The following is a 16,882-nucleotide window of genomic DNA, read 5'->3' as shown; positions in this document are numbered from 1 at the left end:
TCCCTGGCCTACGCTAGAGGAACTTGCAAAGAAAACATTAGGTAAAGCCCCCACACTGCTTCTGTCTAGCAGCCCTGCCCTCCGTCACCCCATTACAAACTCCAAACCAGCCTCATCTTACCCATTTTGCCCAGCTCCAATTTCAGACTTCCTTTCTGGCCCCTGGCAGTTGTCTTTGCATCTCACATCTTCTTCCTCCTGCCCGGCAGGGACAGAAGCCTTTCTTACTTGACTTGGAGCTGGCTCCATGAGGTTCCAGCCCGGCTGCAAAAAAAAAAGTAGGGGGGATGCCAGATACACCGGTGCCACCCAAGACAGCAGCTGCTTGGAGCCTGATGGAGGCTCACGTTGAACCCAACTGGTACCTGCCCTTTGTCGCGACGGAGCGGTGTGCACCTGCCTGAGACTGCAGGATCTCCTGGGCTAAAAGGGATGCCGAGCCTCCAGCTCCCGGAGGCAGCCAGGGGAACGTGGGAGTGTGGGGATCGTCACCAACTTGGGGTCCTGTGAAAACGAGTGCCGGCCCTGCCCAGATGCTTATCGGATTTTCAGTGACACCTACGTTCTTTGCTGCCTTCTGACATTCTTTGCGGAAGACAAATAGGCACGCAATCATTTCCTTCATTTCAACGCATGTAGTCAGATTGCTGCTTACAATGAGATACCAGACCACTTGTGTCTTTGATTAGCCACTCCCCAGGGCAAACTGTATTTAAAATAAGGAATCCTGATAGAATAGAAGGTGCCCCACCTTTTTAAAAAGAAGGTTTAGTTGTATAACTAGCGACTGGTCTTCATTTCTTGGCTGGTAACTTCCTCCTTTCACCACACCTACGTTACTGGCAGAAAAAGAGAGCAAACTGTTGTCAGAGACAGCAAGTACATGCCAAAGAAACTGTGGGATCCGTAAAATCTTCTACCTGTAGAAGTTTCATGTGGGAGTCCATATGCTGAGGCTGTGTGTTGTGTTCATCTACCTTTCATATGGGGTGAAAACAGGTAGGAAATCAAACATTTTTAATGTTTTTGTCAAATATAACCCTTTGCTTTGCAGATACGTGAATGTATCATAGATGCATTATAATGTATTAGATGCATTATGAAGTTACTATGTACGATTTTTCACTACTATTAGTTATTTGGTAAAGCAAACTATCCCAGTTTCATGAATGTAGTCAGATGTAAGTTCCAAACGTAAAACCAGAAGTTATTTTTATTATCTTTTCTTTACTTTGTAAACATTTTTCTTATATAAGTACCATCCATCGACACTGAAAATGCCATTTGAAATCTTTAGAGAAGGATGATTTCTTTTCAGCAGCATCTTATATGACAGACGCAAAGGATGAATTAGCATTTATGAACACTAAACTTCACTTGATATCCTCATAGCCCCATCAAGAATCAACCTGTATAATAATAAACAAATGTAATGCCTTCTGTTAGCATACACATGGGAGCAAGTTGCTCGGTTAGTGAAGCTATAGCTTTCTGTTTTGTAGGGAAAACAAACAGGATTAAAAAAACAGAGTATTCTTTTAAAAAACAGCTCATATTTCATCAGGTTCCCTGGAGTAATCCTGGGGGTCTCGTTTTACTTATTTCGAAGGATATGCTGTAGGCAATGTAGTAATAAGTGGGAAAAGAGAATTGTGTGAAAAAGCACCAAGGAAACCCAGCAAGATACTGAAGACCATTTTAAGAGGTGGAGGGCACACCCTCTGTGTGGAAAGCGGTGGTGTGTAAAATGCTGCTCGGTATTTTCAGTATTTCCAGCATTATCTCGGTAATGCTGCTGAGATTGGCTGTGTGGTAGCGCTTAAAACTGAGGACTTCAGTACTGATGCATAAGACCAGTCCTTTAAAAGAAATGGTAAAGCCCAGGCGATGTGACGGGGGTTTGAAAGTCAGGGAAGCTGCAGAGAGGTGCAGAAGCAGCAGCACACCTGGATGAGGTCTGCACAAGTGCTGACCCGGTAAGCGACTCCCTTTGTGCGCTCCGTGTGGCAATTTGCTGTCCCAAGGATCACAGCTGGGAAAAGCACAAATCTGACCGAATCGCCACTGACCCAAAGATGTGAAAGCCTTTTGGAACTTCGCTTTGCAAGAGGACAAACTGGTGGAGTTAAAAAATAATAATAATAAATCGGTATTCTGTTTGTGCAGAAGGCCTCAAGATGCCAGCCCCAAAACATCACTGTTGTAAACCCCGCCTGGCCACAGGCTGAACATCCAGGGCAAAAGGAAGACAAAGTCTCCAAACACCATTTGCAGGGGAGCACAAGCCTTACATAGCACTGCCTGCAGCAGATGCCATGGGGTCTGCCTGGCACCATTCTCATGACTGCAAAACTCCCACCTGCAGTTGGTCTCCAAAAAAGACCAGATCTGCTGTAGGTGTCCCTCCTGCTGCAAAAGCGCCTGGGAGGCTGATCTCATGCTCAGGACAAAAGATGTCCAGCCCCCATGCAGGAGCAGCAGTTTATCATGTTGGCATACCCCCTGCTACAGGTCCCGAGGCATCAGAGCACCTTGCCCAGGAAAGCAGCATTTGCCATCCTGTTTTACACACAGGGAAACTGAGCAAAGGGAGGAAAAGGAATTGCCTGAGGCTGTCCAGCAAGCTAATGGCCAGGAAGCAAGTTAATGGGACACTGGGTTAATTGCCAGCATTTATTCACCTTTCCTGGGGAGAAGGGGTCTGCTGGACACGGGTTAAGCGCAGCGTGAAGATGTGAGTTTCCACCACCCTCATTTAGAGTTAATCACAGTAAGCCTCTTGCCCCATCAGAGAAATCAGGTCTGTTTCAAAGACACTTCCAGCCATTTGGGTAGGATTCTCGTGCTTATTGGAAGAAGAGCAAAGCCAGGACAAGCGGCTGCCCTCGTGTAGCAGCTTTTGTAACACATGGTGAATGATTCGGGGATATGCACCAGCCTGCCAAAGAGAAGCTGGCAGGTCTTCCCCCACAATTAGCACGGATCTGATTTTGTTAATCAAGCTAGAGCAAATTTAACAGACTCGGTGCAGATATAGCGTGTTTTTTTAAACGCTTCCTGTATTAGGTATTAGCAAATGCTGATCAGCTCTTTAAAAGCTCTTCTTTACCAGAAGGTTTGGGCTGCTCTGGTGACAACACAGTGCTCCCCTGGGCAAGTCTCAGCACAACATGGGAGACATGGGAACAAATTAAGCAATCAGTGCAGTCTTGTACCATGTAGAAATAATTCTTGTCCAGCATTTCTGCCTGCATTACTACAGCCTCAGTGGCAGTAAAGATGATTAACAATACTATACAACAATACTACACAAGAACTCAAACAGTATCTAGCTATTAATAACTATTTTAAAAAATATATATATCTATTTTTCTTTGATGCTGCAGTAGCACCTAGAGGACAGTTGCTGATTATCACTGTACATGCTGCTGCATATCAGCAAAAAATGATAATTTTTCTCTGCTTGTTACTTTGAGATCTCCAGATGAGCAGTCTTAGGGGAGAACTCTGCATGCTGTTTCTCTGGAGCATTTTGGCACTGCAAAAAAGCAGCAAGAGCACACGGACCAGGAGAGAAGCACCTGGCTCACCTTTACCCTTGCAAGCACGGCCCATCCTGCCGCTGGGAGCCCCGACTGAGGCATTACAGATGCAGAGCACCCCCAGTTCAGAGGCCACTGATTTCAACTCAAATCCACTGGCCCTGGCTGAGTTCATTTCCCACCGCTCCAGTCCTGCTATTCATATTTTACCATAGGCTTTACACAGGAAGGACTCCATGGATTTCAAATGTTAAAATTTATTTCTGAATTTATAGTAGTAATTTAAAATATCCAGTTGGAGATAACTGCAACATCCTCTTAGCCTATTAACTTTTATTTCTGGAGCTCCTGGGGCTTCTTCAAAGTAATTAGCAGAACTATGGCAACTGAGCAGATTATTTTATGTGCTGGGCACACAGCATTTATATCACTCTCATGCTTCTATTTCCATAGGAGGAAAGGAAGGAAAGTTTATTGTGGAAATGATGAGAGATTCATCATTTAGGAATTAAAATGCACGGACTACTGGACACCTGCTCGAGCACAACTGGCTCAAAGCTGCAGGTTTTCTAAGCCTCTTCTACCCTGCTGCACAGCCCTTTTAAGCAGCAAAAATCCAGAAGATCCCTCTTGCAACTGCAGCCTGAACAATTATTGCAGCCCAGGCTGTGTGTGTAAGAAACATTCTCTCCCACAAGGTTCTTCAGTAAAAACAAGAGGACTGGGGGGAAAAGACCTGTGAGCCAGAAAGAGCCAGAAAGAAGCTACAAAACCTGGGAGGGCCTTCAGCAGCAGCATCTGTCTGGAGACTGTTATTCCTTTCCCTGGCAGTGCCCTGCTGGAGATCGTATTGGACTCTGAAGGCTCAGCTGGTGGTCTGCTGGAAAAGCAGTGAACAAAGACAGGCTTTCAAACAGCAGAGACTGTCCTGAAAAGCAGCACTTCCCGAAAATTCGGGAACTCTCCAGCTGTGTAGAAAGCAGTATCAGTACCTTATCTTATGCAGACAAAGGGTGTCCCATTTCACAGTCAGAAACAGCAGGCTGCAACTGCAAATACCAGCAAAGCACTGAGCTGTCCCTCACAACAGCAAGATCCCATGCAGCTTGTCAGCTCCTGCCTGGAGCTGTGAACAACCTGACCTAGTGGGAGGTGTCCCTGCCTGCAGCAGGGTGCTTGGAACGAGATGGTCTTTAAGGTCCCTTCCACCCCAAACCATTCTGATAACAAAATACGAGGATATTTCTTTAACCTAGAACCTGCCCAAGGCATCTGGGCGTGCTCTGAAACCAATACAGCAATCATCCGAGGTGCCATTGTCTGATACCTTCCTCACCCTTATGAGATTTTGGGAGAGCCCATGCTGCTCATGGGAGCAGGACTGGGCCGTTTCAGGGAGCGCTGCTCCCAGCAGGTACACTTGCTGCATTTGATCCAACATGGCAAGAAAGCCATGTGGAGAGGCAAACCCACAAGGCAAGCCCTTTGGTGCTAACCTCAGGATTGCCACACTGTGCTCGTTTCAGATCCCGGGGAGACATGTCCTGCATTCACAGCTCTCAGCTTCAGCAACGCTTTGATAGGGACCGACCTGAAAGTGAAGCTCATGCTGTACACCAGGCAGAACCCAGACTGTGCCGAAGAGCTCAATTCTACAGCCTCCAAGTATCTAGATCTGACCAAGAAAACCACCTTCATTATCCACGGGTACCGGCCCACAGGCTCTGCCCCGGTCTGGATCCCTGGCTTGGTGCAGCTCCTGCTTTCTGCGGAAGCCATGAACATCATCGTAGTGGACTGGAACCAGGGGGCAACGACCATCATCTACAGCACGGCTTCCAGAAACAGCAAAAAAGTTGCTGAGATTCTGAAGAAACTTATTGATGAAATGTTGGTAAGTTGAACGTTCACACTATGATATAGTTGTTAATATGTAAAGGGCACAAAGGAAGTGTTTAAAAACAGCAGCGTGTCTGGAAAAAGAACCTCCTAAAAAGGAATGCATTCATTTTTTGGAAGTGTAGCTACACGGCAGTGCCAAATTCTGCTCTTGGACTCGGTACGATGGCATTTCGCTGCAGTATTCAGTTCACACTCCAAGTCCCTACATTGCTAGATACAAAACCCCACAGATCTGTTTTCCTGTCCATACAAACTCTATTTCCACCTTCTGGATGTCCGAAGTCAGCGCATGGGGATCAGCTACAGCTTGCAGCTCCTGCAAGGCGCTGCACAGGCACAGGCAGCTATGACAGCAGGCCTTTAGGATCTTTCTACCTGCTAACACCTTCCAGGAACAACATGAGGGCAACTGGAGTTGTATTCAGGGGGTCCACGAATAATTGTTCCTGTCCAGCCTCAGTCACAGCCTCAGGAAGATACAACCATTGCCTGCGCTGCTCTCTTCACAGCTTCCACAGAGGCCCCACATACAAGTGCCGGTTGCGCTTTGGGGTTATCAAAAGGGAGAATATTTGCATGGAGTGGGACACACCACTGGCAAGTGTGGGAAAAGCAGGGAGATGTGTTTGCTTTCCCCCTCCTGATGTTTTTAAGCCTTTAACATGCCCAACACCCGTGACTGTGGGTATTCTTAAATCCCAGCTTGAAGGAGCATCACTCGACTCCATTCACATGGTAGGAGTAAGCCTGGGAGCACACATCGCCGGCTTCGTGGGACAGATGTTTGACGGTAACCTCGGCAGAATCACAGGTGAGCCTTGCCCTGGCAGCCCTTCGCTCTGGGGATTGCTGCTCGCTGCGAGCCCAGCACTGAGGCGACACCGTGGCGGTTTTTCGCTGCAGGCCTTGACCCAGCAGGCCCCCTGTACAGAGGGCAGCCGCCCAGCGAGAGGCTGGACCCCACTGACGCGCAGTTTGTCGATGTTATCCACTCGGACACCGACGGTAAGCGACACCTCTCCTCACTGCTGCAGGGAAACCCAGAGAGCGATGGGCAGCAGGGCCTGCGGCAGGCGGCAGCTCTGCCAGGGTGATCCCCACCCCATTAGCCCATCCCTCCCAGTGCAGGGGTGCTGGGAAGGGCTCTGCGGTCCCCTGCTGCCCACACTGTGCTTGGCACACCCTCGGGAGCTGCCCTTTTACTTGCAGTTCAAGGCATGCTGCTGTTTCACAGCAGGTATGGCCTCACAGCCCACGAAGCGCAAGGACCTGAGCACCAGTGCAGGAGGGTGCATCCTCCAGGCCAAATCCGGCATCTCCCTCAGCCCTCTCCTTCCCCAGCCTTTCCCACAAAAAGGCATCTTAGAGCTGAAAAACTATTATTTTTTTCCAGTTAGTTTCTCATGTTTCCTTCTTCTGTGCTCTATGATTTAATATTCCCTCCCCTGATGCTTTCTTTGGTCAGGACTCGGCTACGCGGACACCCTGGGCCACATAGACTTCTACCCCAATGGTGGGACCGACCAGCCCGGCTGTCCACTGACAATATTTTCTGGTAACTAATTCTGCCTGGAATTGCACACACACTGACAAAACGTTTCCAATCAGGAAGGAGGAGAAGGCCACAGAAACATCATCAGTGCTAGAAAATACGCGAAAACCATTTTCTGGGAAAGCCATGAAAGCAATCTCCTCCCGGCACTGCTGCAGCATACTAATGTAACGGGGGCTTAGCTGACACACACCAGGCAGGCGTATCGGTCAGGGGTGTCACGAATGCAGGTGGGATCAATTTTCCATGCAAAAACATATCAGGTGAATTTGTGCCCTCATTTTGTAACTATGTTTAGAAAAGAGAGAGGTTTTTTATTATCTAACCACTTAAAATACACACAAAACCCAAGGACTAGCTAGCAATGACAAGAACTGTTCAGAAACCAGGTTCAAGAGGAGCACAGCACAGACTGCGAGACTGAATCCAGGGAGCTTTCCTTGGCAGCCTGGCAGGTAGAGCCCTAGCCTTGAACACAAGGAAGCTTTTTTTCCTCCCCAGCTCAGCAGCAGAACGGGTTTTGACAGTGCTGGGTGACAAAATGGCAAGGTCTTGTGCAAAAGAAACGCAATACCCGCCTGTTGTGTCAGCTCAGAGGGAAGAGGAGAACACCTGAGATGGGGCAGGCTCTGTAGCTGGCTCCTCTGGAACTGCAGTGGCAGCACCAGCAGATATGTTGTTAAAAAATAAAAATAAATAAATAAAAACAGACAAGAAGGAAAGGAGACATTGACAGAGCTGAGTGCACTCAAAGAGAAGCTGGTGCCCACTCACTGCTCTGCCACAGCTCAGTGCTTCCCAGTTCAACCTGCTGCATTCGGACTGGTCGGTGACTGTCTGCTGGCGTGTCCTTTTTTCTAGTGCCTTAATGCTGATTTCCTGAAGCACGAGGACCGGTAATGAAATATTTCTTCTCTGTATGATTAAGGAATGCAGTATTTTAAATGCGACCACCAGAGGTCTGTTTTCCTGTTCATGTCATCCCTGAAAAAGAGCTGCAATATCACGGCATACCCGTGTGACTCGTACAGAAGCTACAGGAATGGCAAATGCACCAGCTGTGAAATTTTTCAGCCTATGCCATGCCCCATCCTAGGTAAGGATCCGGGGAATGTAAATACATCGGGGCTACACATGCCTGACATAGCTGCCTAGCCTTACTCTAACTTTTACTCCAGCTGTGTGAGTGGTACAAATGTTTTGCTAAAGGACTAACAGAACGTAGGGTGCTTTGCAAGCGCATGTGCATTCTGCTCGTTTTGGGGGGTGATCCTTCCGTGACTGCTGCAGAGGGGCAAGCCTCTGCTGCAAGCAAGAGGCTGAAGAGGCTTCTCTTGCACTTTGTACAAACACATCATGTTATGATCTACAACAGAAATCCACATGCACAGGATCCAGAACTAGAAAAGCCAAAACAACTCTTGGGATCTTTACAGAAGAGTCACAGCAGCAATTAATTAAAGCCCATTAGCTGCAGTTTGAGGAGCAGGGGCATGCTCTTGCTAAAATATACTCTTTTCTAAGAAACTTTCAGCACCCCAAAGCCCTCTTGACCACCACAGGAATGGCAGGGAGGGGTGAACAAAGGGTATTCCGCTTTTCTGTAAGCACCCCCCCAGCCTGGAGGCAACAGCCCAGCTTCAGGCTGCCACTTCTGCAATTTTGATGCTAAAAAAACCTGACGCTTCCAGAAATTACCTTGCAAAGCTGGGGGGTTATTTTTGTTCCATGCTGTAAGACCTTTCTAGACCACGGATATCCGATGTGAAAAAAGACGGATCTGAAAATAGGTGCCAAACAGTAACCAGGTATATTTTGACCCACCGTTGGTTTTAGTTACAGAAGTAAAATTAAGACCTCAAGTAAGTCTATGGAGCATAGGAGCATGCATCACAGTGCTACCTTGCAGCTGAACCGTGATACAGTATTTCTTAAACATTTGCCTTGTTATTTTCAGCAATTTAATTGCTTATATACCCGTGCTGTAACCTTGTTTCATTTTTAAACTGTCGTCTATAGGCTATTATGCCCACAAGTGGAAAAGCTATTTAACACAACAGAGCCATCCAGTGACAAACATGTTTTTTGATACAGCGGACAAAGAGCCATTTTGTAGTAAGTGACTAAGATTTCTGAAATGATTTTTCTTTGTGTATTGCCTCCTTCAGCAGCAGCAGAGCAGAGATGGTTGGTTGCTATCAGCATTGTACCCGGCACTTCAGAAACAAAGCCAGTGCTGCAGGATAGAGTTGTGTCCACCTGCAGTCCTGCCATTATATTCCCTAACTGCAAACATACTTGGTGCTGTGAAAGACGACAGCTCGCTAGCTAGAGAAGTGCAAGAGCAGGCTCGTCTTGCTTACAGGGCTAGGAAATTTGTTGGGAACGTGTGAACAAAGCTTTAAAGTGTGGTTGTTTCAAAACAGCCTGACGCTCTTTCATGCTTGCATGATAAGAGGTGTGTGTGGGAACGGTGAGAGGTAAAAACATGCTCCCAGCTAAGCCAGCAAATTGAGCTGCCCTGGGCAAAAGGGATGGTCAGAGGGAAAGGGCAAGGGGGAATCAGTGAAAATCAGGGTTTCTTCTCACCCATGATGATAACCAGCACACAAACCTGTGGGCAGGGATGTCAGCAAGCAAACTGAGTGAGTTACAGATCAGAGTCAAGAACAGACAATTCTGCCCCATGGCAAAGGGATCCAAAGAAGGGACAAAGAAGACAAATGAAGGCTGCTGAGAACAGAAGCAGAGGAGACCATGCTCTATCAGGGAGACAGGGACAAAAGAAAGAAAACGCAATTTGCACATGGACGTGGAAGGTGGGGAGTGAGAGGTGGTGTGATGAAAGCCGTGCCACCGGTGTAAACCTAGCTCCAGAGCCTCTCCTGGGGCTTTCCCACACCCATATCCACCCACACCACATCCCATGGCTCTGAGCATTTATTACATATCCCCGAAGGATGAAGGCAAGCAGGGAGGAGAAAGGTCCTAGAGCCGAATGGGACAGGCTGTGTTGGATGAGCACGGCATGGGGCAGCCTAACTGCGTGCTCTCTGTCTCGCCTCACAGTTTACCACTACTTTGTGGACATCATTACGTGGAACAAAGACACCAGGAGAGGCACCTTCAGCGTGGTATTAGCTGATGACGCTGGGCAGAAGGCAGAATCTACAGTTAATCCGTAAGTCTCCCTGATCTGATGTTCCACAAATGTTCAAATGTTAGCAAACGACTCAGCACAACTGGACCTGGGAGGAAGCAAGACATCCTCCTCCAGTTTTTGCTGATGCTCAACAGCACACAGGCCTTGGGCCTTGCCTGGGCCAAGGTGATTTCCACAGGCTCCCCGGTGCACACCACCGCCAGCCTGGCCCTTTGGTTTGGGCCCTCTGTAGTCAACCTGAGGATGGCCATGAGCTATCTCAGCAATCCCATGGCTGTCCTGGTCTTCCACAAGAGCAGGAGGAAAAACACATCTCCTCTCCAGGGAGAGCTCCGCATTTCAGCTCTGGGTGCCCAGGACAGCGGGGATCAGATCGCTGTATCCCCAAGTAACTGAGTACAAAAAGTAGCTGAGCAGGTTGAAAGCTAGAGACCTGAACACGTACCCACTTCCTGAAAGCCTGAAACCAGTCATTAGCTCAGTCCTCCTCCCCCAGCACTGCGTCTAATATTACACTGCAAGTATTAAAACCGTGCTATTCCCCTGGTGACTCCCTGACACCTTGTCCGCTTTGTCTTTAGAGAAGCTGCAGCCTTTCAGCAGTACAACCAGATCAGTTTGCTAATTGGATTCGACCAGGATTTTGAGAATGTAAAAAGAATTTCCTTGACATTTTCCACGGGATCTGTCATCGGCCCGAAATACAAACTCAGGATTCTCCAAATGAGGTTCCGGTCACTTACAAACCCAGAAAGGTAAGCACTGCTTTACAAACCATTCCTGTTGCAAACTGGGCACAAGGCAATGAATCTCACAGATTCTTGGCCTGGCAAGTTCATCTGGAAGAATTTCATTTATTTCACATTTAATAATTCTTGTGCACATATCTTGGGAATAAATTCTGCCTTGCACGCATGCACGCAACTCCCTGAACACCTACTTGACCACAGAGGTTATCTCACTGCATTGAAAATACAACGCGTGGTCTGACCTCAACGTGGTCTGACATTTTCACCTTTGGTCAGGATCACGACCTTTGTGTAGCTACAGAGAAGCTGCCCAGGCCTGAACTCAGGACTGAAATCAATTGTGACTCTCGCGGAAACACAGATATGCAGTCTCAAATACACATCTTATATCAGTCAATTTCTATGTCCAGTCAAGTAGGAAGATTCATTTATTCCTGCAGTGCCAGTGACTGGGAGCTGCTGACCATCATGCCCCAGAGCACTTACCTTGTTAACCTCCACCTGCTCTGCAGTCAAAGTGAAGCCCTTAAACTCCCCTTATTTTTAGGGCACCTTTGAGGGAGGCAATCTGCCTGAGTCCACCGAGCATGGAATCTCTCAGGCTGAGCCTGCGGTACGAGGACAGTGTGTGAACATCAGGCCATAGATGCTTTAAACTTGGTTTAAAATAAGGGTCACGTATCTCAGAGGGAAAAGGGTGTAGCAAAAGAGACAGAGGCAGGCGGAAGCGGGCAGGACACCCCGTGTGGCGGCTGCCCCTGGACCCGGGCAGCCGATCCTGCAGCGCCGGCTGGTGCAGTGGGTTCTTTATTCACACAAGGCAAAGCAAAGGCGAACGTACAGCAAAATGAAAATATTTTCAAGGTACCCCTGACCTCTGTAACATTTGCACCTCACCTTGGTGGAGGAGCCTTCCCGCTGCCTTGCTAACGTGACCTACCTTACAGACACCAGTACGCAGCGGGAGGCTGGGCTGGGGGAACGGCAGGGAAAGGGCGGCTTTGTCACTTCTTGCTGTCCTCCCGCAGACCGCAGCTGTGCCGCTACGACCTCGTCCTGCCGGAGAACACCAGGAAAACCTTCCGGCCCGTGCCGTGCCACGCCAGGAGCTGAGACCCGACGGCGAGGCGGCGGCAGGCAGCCCGCCCCCACGGCCACCCGGGGGACCTCGGGGGGGACGAAAGAAGGGCGCGACTCGCGTGTTTCGTGCCAATACAAACATTCATTGCACCGTGAAGCACTGACATGCACCCTCCGTGCAGGCGGCGGCGCCCCAGCAGCCTTTAACCCAGGGCCCGCCCGGCTCCCTCCCCTCAGCACCGCCCCGGGGCCCGGCGCCTGCGTGCGGGGCCGTGAGGGGCCGGTCCCGGCGGCGTCCCGGGGCTGTCCCCGGGCCGGCAGCGGGATGTGGCGGCGCCTGGCCGCGCTGCTCCTCGTCTTCGCGGCCGCCACGGCCGCGCTGTGGCTGCTGTCGGCGCGGCTGAGCGCGGGGAGCGCCCGCAGGTGGGTGCCGGGGGCCGGGCTGCGGGGCTGCGGGCTCGGCTCTCCCCCCGTGCCTTGCTCTACCCCATGCTCTGCCCCATGCTGTCCCCCCCCAGGCCGCTGCGGTTCCCGTCGGACCTGGAGGAGCTGCGGGAGCTGGCCGAGGCGCTGCGGGACTACGAGCGGGAGCACCGCGGCGCGGCGCTGGCGCTGTTCTGCGCCGCCTACCTCTACAAGCAGAGCTTCGCCATCCCCGGCTCCAGCCTCCTGGTAGGGCGACGGCGCCTCCCCCGAGCCCCCGGGGGGGGGGGAATTTGGGGGAATTTGGGTCTCGGCCGCCTTCACCCCAAGCCGTGTTCCCGCAGAACGTGCTGGCCGGGGCGCTTTTCGGGCCGTGGACCGGGCTGGTGCTGTGCTCTGCCCTGACCTCGCTGGGAGCCACCTGCTGCTACCTGCTGTCCGGTGCCTTCGGGAAGCGCTTCGTCGTCTACTGCTTCCCCGACAAAGTGGCCCTGCTGCAAGGGAAGGTGAGCGGCCAGTGCTGCAGGAGGCCCCTCTGCTCGGGGCTGCTTTTGGGGCGGCTCGGTACAAAGCCGAGCGTGCGAGGGGGGCCTCGGGTCGGGCAGGGGCCTCGGCAGTGTAAGCAAGGCTGCGCCCTTGGGATTGGGCCCGTCTGCAGAGGGGATCTGTGGAAAATGCCAGCTCCCAAGGAAAATCTGATGTAAAACAAGAGGCCAATGGGCAAGGCCCAGTGTTTCAGAGCTGCCTCACAACCCTGTGCTCTGTCCCACAGCCAGGGGAGGCTCTGCTGGTGTCTGCCTGATTTCTCGTTCAGGTTAGATCCTGTTTTCACCTCTTGTGTGAAAAGGGCTGGCTCACCACTGGGCTCCCAGACACACGTGTATGTCCCAGGCATACGTGAAGTTGCCACTTTTCATCAGTTCCACACCGATGTTCTGTTGTGGAATGGTGGAGAAGAAAAAAAAATAGAAAACTTACATTGACTTCAGTGGTGTGGTAACTCAGGTGTTACTGCTAAGTAACAGAACTAACTTGGAGCGTTTCTCTTGACAGGTAGAAGAGAACAGGAGCTGCTTGTTCTTCTTCCTGTTGTTCCTGAGGCTGTTCCCCATGACACCGAACTGGTTTCTGAATCTCTCGGCCCCCATCTTAAACATCCCTGTGTCCCAGTTCTTCTTCTCCGTTCTCATCGGTAAGGTCGGGGGAGCCCAAGGGGACAGCGTGACGCTGCCTCCCTCCTCGTCACTGAGCCCTGGGAAGCAACCAAGGGCAGGGGAAGGTGGAGCAGCAGGGTCGTGGCTGTGACTCTGTCCCATTTACCTGGTTGCCTTCGTGCTGCTCGTCTTAGGGCACTGAGCAAGTGCGTGTACAGTTCTGTATCACACCCTGCTCTGTTACTGAGACCCGTCCGGCCTTGGGCAAGGATGCGACTGGAGCTAAGTTTGCACTCTTGCATGGAGGCAAGGGGGATGCTGACTGGCTTATTTGCTCTGCCTCTTCCAGGTCTTACACCCTATAACTTCATCTGCGTACAGACAGGAGCCATTCTGTCACAAATCAACTCTCTGGATGCCATTTTCTCCTGGGACACACTGCTCAAACTGCTTGTGATGGCTGTGGCAGCACTGATACCAGGGACCCTTATCAAGAAATACAGCAAGAAGCACTTGAAGCTGGATGAAGACCAGCATGCTCCGTTACTCAATGGCAAGAAGAGCATGTGATGGCTCAGGCCCCAGCTGTTGGGGAACTGTCTCTCAAAAGCTGTGGGTCTTTGCCCATGTGGGTCATATTCTGCATGCTCTGTGCCCATGTGGACCAAGGACAATTGCAGTTTTTACTGTTCTTCTCATCTAAGAGGAGGTATAATCTCGTTTTTAATCAGTGTTTTACTGTGCATGTATCTGCACTGAAAATTCTCTATAATGAAACTCTGAACACTTGAGGTAAACTGCCTGCGTCCTTTAAGTCAGGCTGTGTCTGCAGCGTGCCTGAGGGTGTTGCCAGCCTCTTGCAAACGTGTTGGTGAAGGGGATGTGAGGGGGTAGAAAGGGGGAGTTTTAGCATCCTGGGAGGAAGGCCAGCAGTCCCTGCTCGCCCTTGAACACGGAGGCTAAGCGCCTCACTCCTGTGGCCTCCCTGCCAGCCCAAGTCACAGGCTGCCCCTGGGCTCCTGTGCCTCCCACCACATCCAGCTCTGGCTGCAGCTTTGCCCTTGGTGCAGCGGGCACGACTGATGGGGCAGAGAGCTGCTGCCCACAGCAGTGTTTCTGCCCAGCCTCAGCCCTCCTTGGCTGGAGGCAACTACGAGGCCTCAGCACACAGCTTCACTGAGCTGCAACAGCAGAAGCCTTGGCTGTTTTTCAGTGCCGTTCTAACAGCAGCAGTTCCCAGCTCGGGCTACGTTCCTTCCTCCCCCAGCCCTCTCCCCACCCGTACCTATTCAGTAGTTTTGTCATAAAATGAAAACAGCACTTCATGTGCTGTGAGGTGCAGAGGTACAAGTAGCAAGTCGAGAAAAATAATGTTGTGGGGTCAGTGATTTGTCCCAGCACCTCCAACAGGAGAGTTTTCATCCATGCAGAACTCTTCCTGTCACTCAGATGGTAAGTGCACGCTGCAGGGAAAACATTTTCACCTTTGGTGAGGTCACCTTTTGTCCCCGGGTTTTGGGGACAGTTAGAAGTTGTCTGGATGTGTCGGGCCTGTCAGCTGCTCCTCACCCCCAGAAGCAGCCAGGGTTGGACTGGGTTGGGACAGCAAAGGGCAAAGTTCCCAGGATTCAGCTGCCCAGCTGACAGCAAAATCCCTTGACACAAGCAAAGGCCAACATTCAAGGACACCTGGGTGATCAAAGATGATGTGTGCGTCCCACCAAGCCTCTGCCCTGGGACTTGGAACTCCCCCTAGTTCCAGTGGTGACAGGTAACTTAAAAACACTGCTTGCTAACATCTTGCTGTCAGACTTCACGACTCTCCCAACGTACATCACAAACCCCTCCCAGATCACCAGACCAGCCTGAGAAGCATTGAAGTACACTGGCTTTTTATTCCATGCATTGTTTGCTTTGATAGTCATTCTTGTTTCCATCACTGTACACTGTTCAATACAAAAAAATCAAGTTTGTATCAGGAATCCGCAGAGCAGGGAGGAGAGAGATGAACACTACTGGACAGGGCCAAGATGAAATGGTTACTTAACACGACAGTGGGGAAGGCAACATTCAGCTCTGGGAGAAAATCTAGGCTAGCGTTCAGGAGCTGTCAGCAGCCACGAGAACTGCATCAGGGAAGTCAGGATGCTGAGAAGGGAACCCACCGTTTACTTCTGTCCTGCCAACGAGGCGTTGCTGTGAGGAGGAAGCAGGCAGCTCTGCGCATCCCAGCCCCGTATCCTGCCAGGAGAGAAAGTGCAAGGAACCGCAGCAGCGGCACCCGCGCAGCAACACGCCTGCAGAGCTGGGCGAGTTGCACGGAGCAGTGCCTGCACAGCCCTCGGCAGAACCGCTGCCCACACACAGCCGAGAGCATGAGGTGTGCGCAGGGGAGGGCCGGGGGTCACGTTTACTGCAGACCCAAGTGTGGCTGAACCCCAGAAGGGTTCAGCTCCGCTTCTCCAGGCATGTCCCAGGGCAAGGATGGGGAGGAATAGGGACATGTCCAGGACAGCTGGCCAGAAGGGGCCCGAAATCCCCCGCGCCAAGGCCTCTCTGCACCTCCGCACACCCAGCAGAGCTCGGAGCAGAGAGTGCATCCCACCGCGGAGCTCTGAGCAGAGTGCAGCTACCAAAAGCCCTGCAGCATCGTTTTGGTAGGGACTGAGTTACCACAGACTGAAGTCCCTGCACTGAGGATTTGATCAGAGCCTGCCAAATCCCGGCAACAGGCAAACTGGGCTGGGGCGGAGAGCTGATGGTGTAGAGGGGAGGGTAGTTCTCAACTTCTCCTTTATGGAATAGCTGGATCTCCGTGTGCATGTCTTACGTGCACAATCCCACACCGCTAAATTCCCGGCTCAGCTGGCTGAGTCACCACCCGCAGCGCCTCTCCCACACCACAACAGCAAAGCCACCTCTGGCCTGGCCGCCTCCTCATGCTGCTGGCCAAGAGGACATCTGGGTGGAAGAGTGATGGGGAGAGGAAGCCGGAAACAAAGCAGAGAAGTTTCACTCCCCTCCACCTTCTGCCTCTGCCCTGAGCAGAGTATTGCTGCAGCAGGAAGGGGAGAGCTGCTCGCTCCCTGTTCGCTTCAGCTGCCTTTTGGTCCCACACAGGGATGCGCTGCTGGCCACCCTGATCCTGCCCCCACTGCCCACAGCAATCGCCCTCCTCTCTGCCTGTCCTTCTGGGCGCTCCTGCCAGAGGCTCTCACAGGGGCCGGTTACTTTGCCATCAGTACAGAAGCCCCCCGGTCCCTGATCACCATTCCCCACCAGCTCAGGGACCACCAACGCGAGCAAATCGCAGCAGC

General features: G+C 51.2%; 2 protein-coding genes across 3 annotated transcripts; both read left to right on the top strand.

Moving 5' to 3' along the window:
• Positions 1 to 947: 947 nt before the first annotated feature.
• On the top strand, positions 948 to 12,102 carry LIPH (lipase H; the record flags this gene model as incomplete). Its single annotated transcript, XM_082767732.1, has 10 exons — positions 948 to 999; positions 5,069 to 5,436; positions 6,147 to 6,255; positions 6,348 to 6,449; positions 6,910 to 6,999; positions 7,925 to 8,092; positions 9,016 to 9,111; positions 10,066 to 10,177; positions 10,741 to 10,914; positions 11,937 to 12,102. The coding sequence occupies 10 exons, from the start codon at positions 948 to 950 to the stop codon at positions 12,019 to 12,021; spliced, it is 1,356 nt and encodes a 451-aa protein (XP_082623858.1). The 3' UTR covers positions 12,022 to 12,102.
• Positions 12,103 to 12,256: 154 nt separating this feature from the next.
• Positions 12,257 to 14,379, top strand: TMEM41A (transmembrane protein 41A). Of its 2 annotated transcripts, XM_082767112.1 has the most exons (5): positions 12,257 to 12,411; positions 12,507 to 12,660; positions 12,756 to 12,917; positions 13,465 to 13,603; positions 13,915 to 14,379. In XM_082767112.1, the coding sequence occupies exons 1-5, from the start codon at positions 12,314 to 12,316 to the stop codon at positions 14,133 to 14,135; spliced, it is 774 nt and encodes a 257-aa protein (XP_082623238.1). In that variant the 5' UTR covers positions 12,257 to 12,313; the 3' UTR covers positions 14,136 to 14,379. The 2 variants fall into 2 exon arrangements, with proteins under 2 accessions (XP_082623238.1, XP_082623239.1); XM_082767113.1 differs by lacking the exon at positions 13,465 to 13,603.
• The last annotated feature ends 2,503 nt before the right edge of the window (positions 14,380 to 16,882 follow it).

Source organism: Aythya marila (assembly GCF_965140915.1).
Source record: "Aythya marila genome assembly, chromosome: 9".
NCBI lineage: Eukaryota > Metazoa > Chordata > Aves > Anseriformes > Anatidae > Aythya > Aythya marila.
Note: the sequence above shows the minus strand (reverse complement) of the source record. Positions and strands in the feature narration are given on the sequence as shown.

What these genes read in the sequence shown, in the direction of transcription:
- TMEM41A (XM_082767112.1), top strand. Translation starts at nt 12,314, where the DNA reads ATGTGGCGGCGCCTGGCCGCGCTGCTCCTCGTCTTCGCGGCCGCCACG. An exon ending in TCCCCGGCTCCAGCCTCCTG is followed by an intron (nt 12,661 to 12,755) that starts GTAGGGCGACGG and finishes GTGTTCCCGCAG; the next exon opens with AACGTGCTGGCCGGGGCGCT. An exon ending in CTTCTTCTCCGTTCTCATCG is followed by an intron (nt 13,604 to 13,914) that starts GTAAGGTCGGGG and finishes TGCCTCTTCCAG; the next exon opens with GTCTTACACCCTATAACTTC.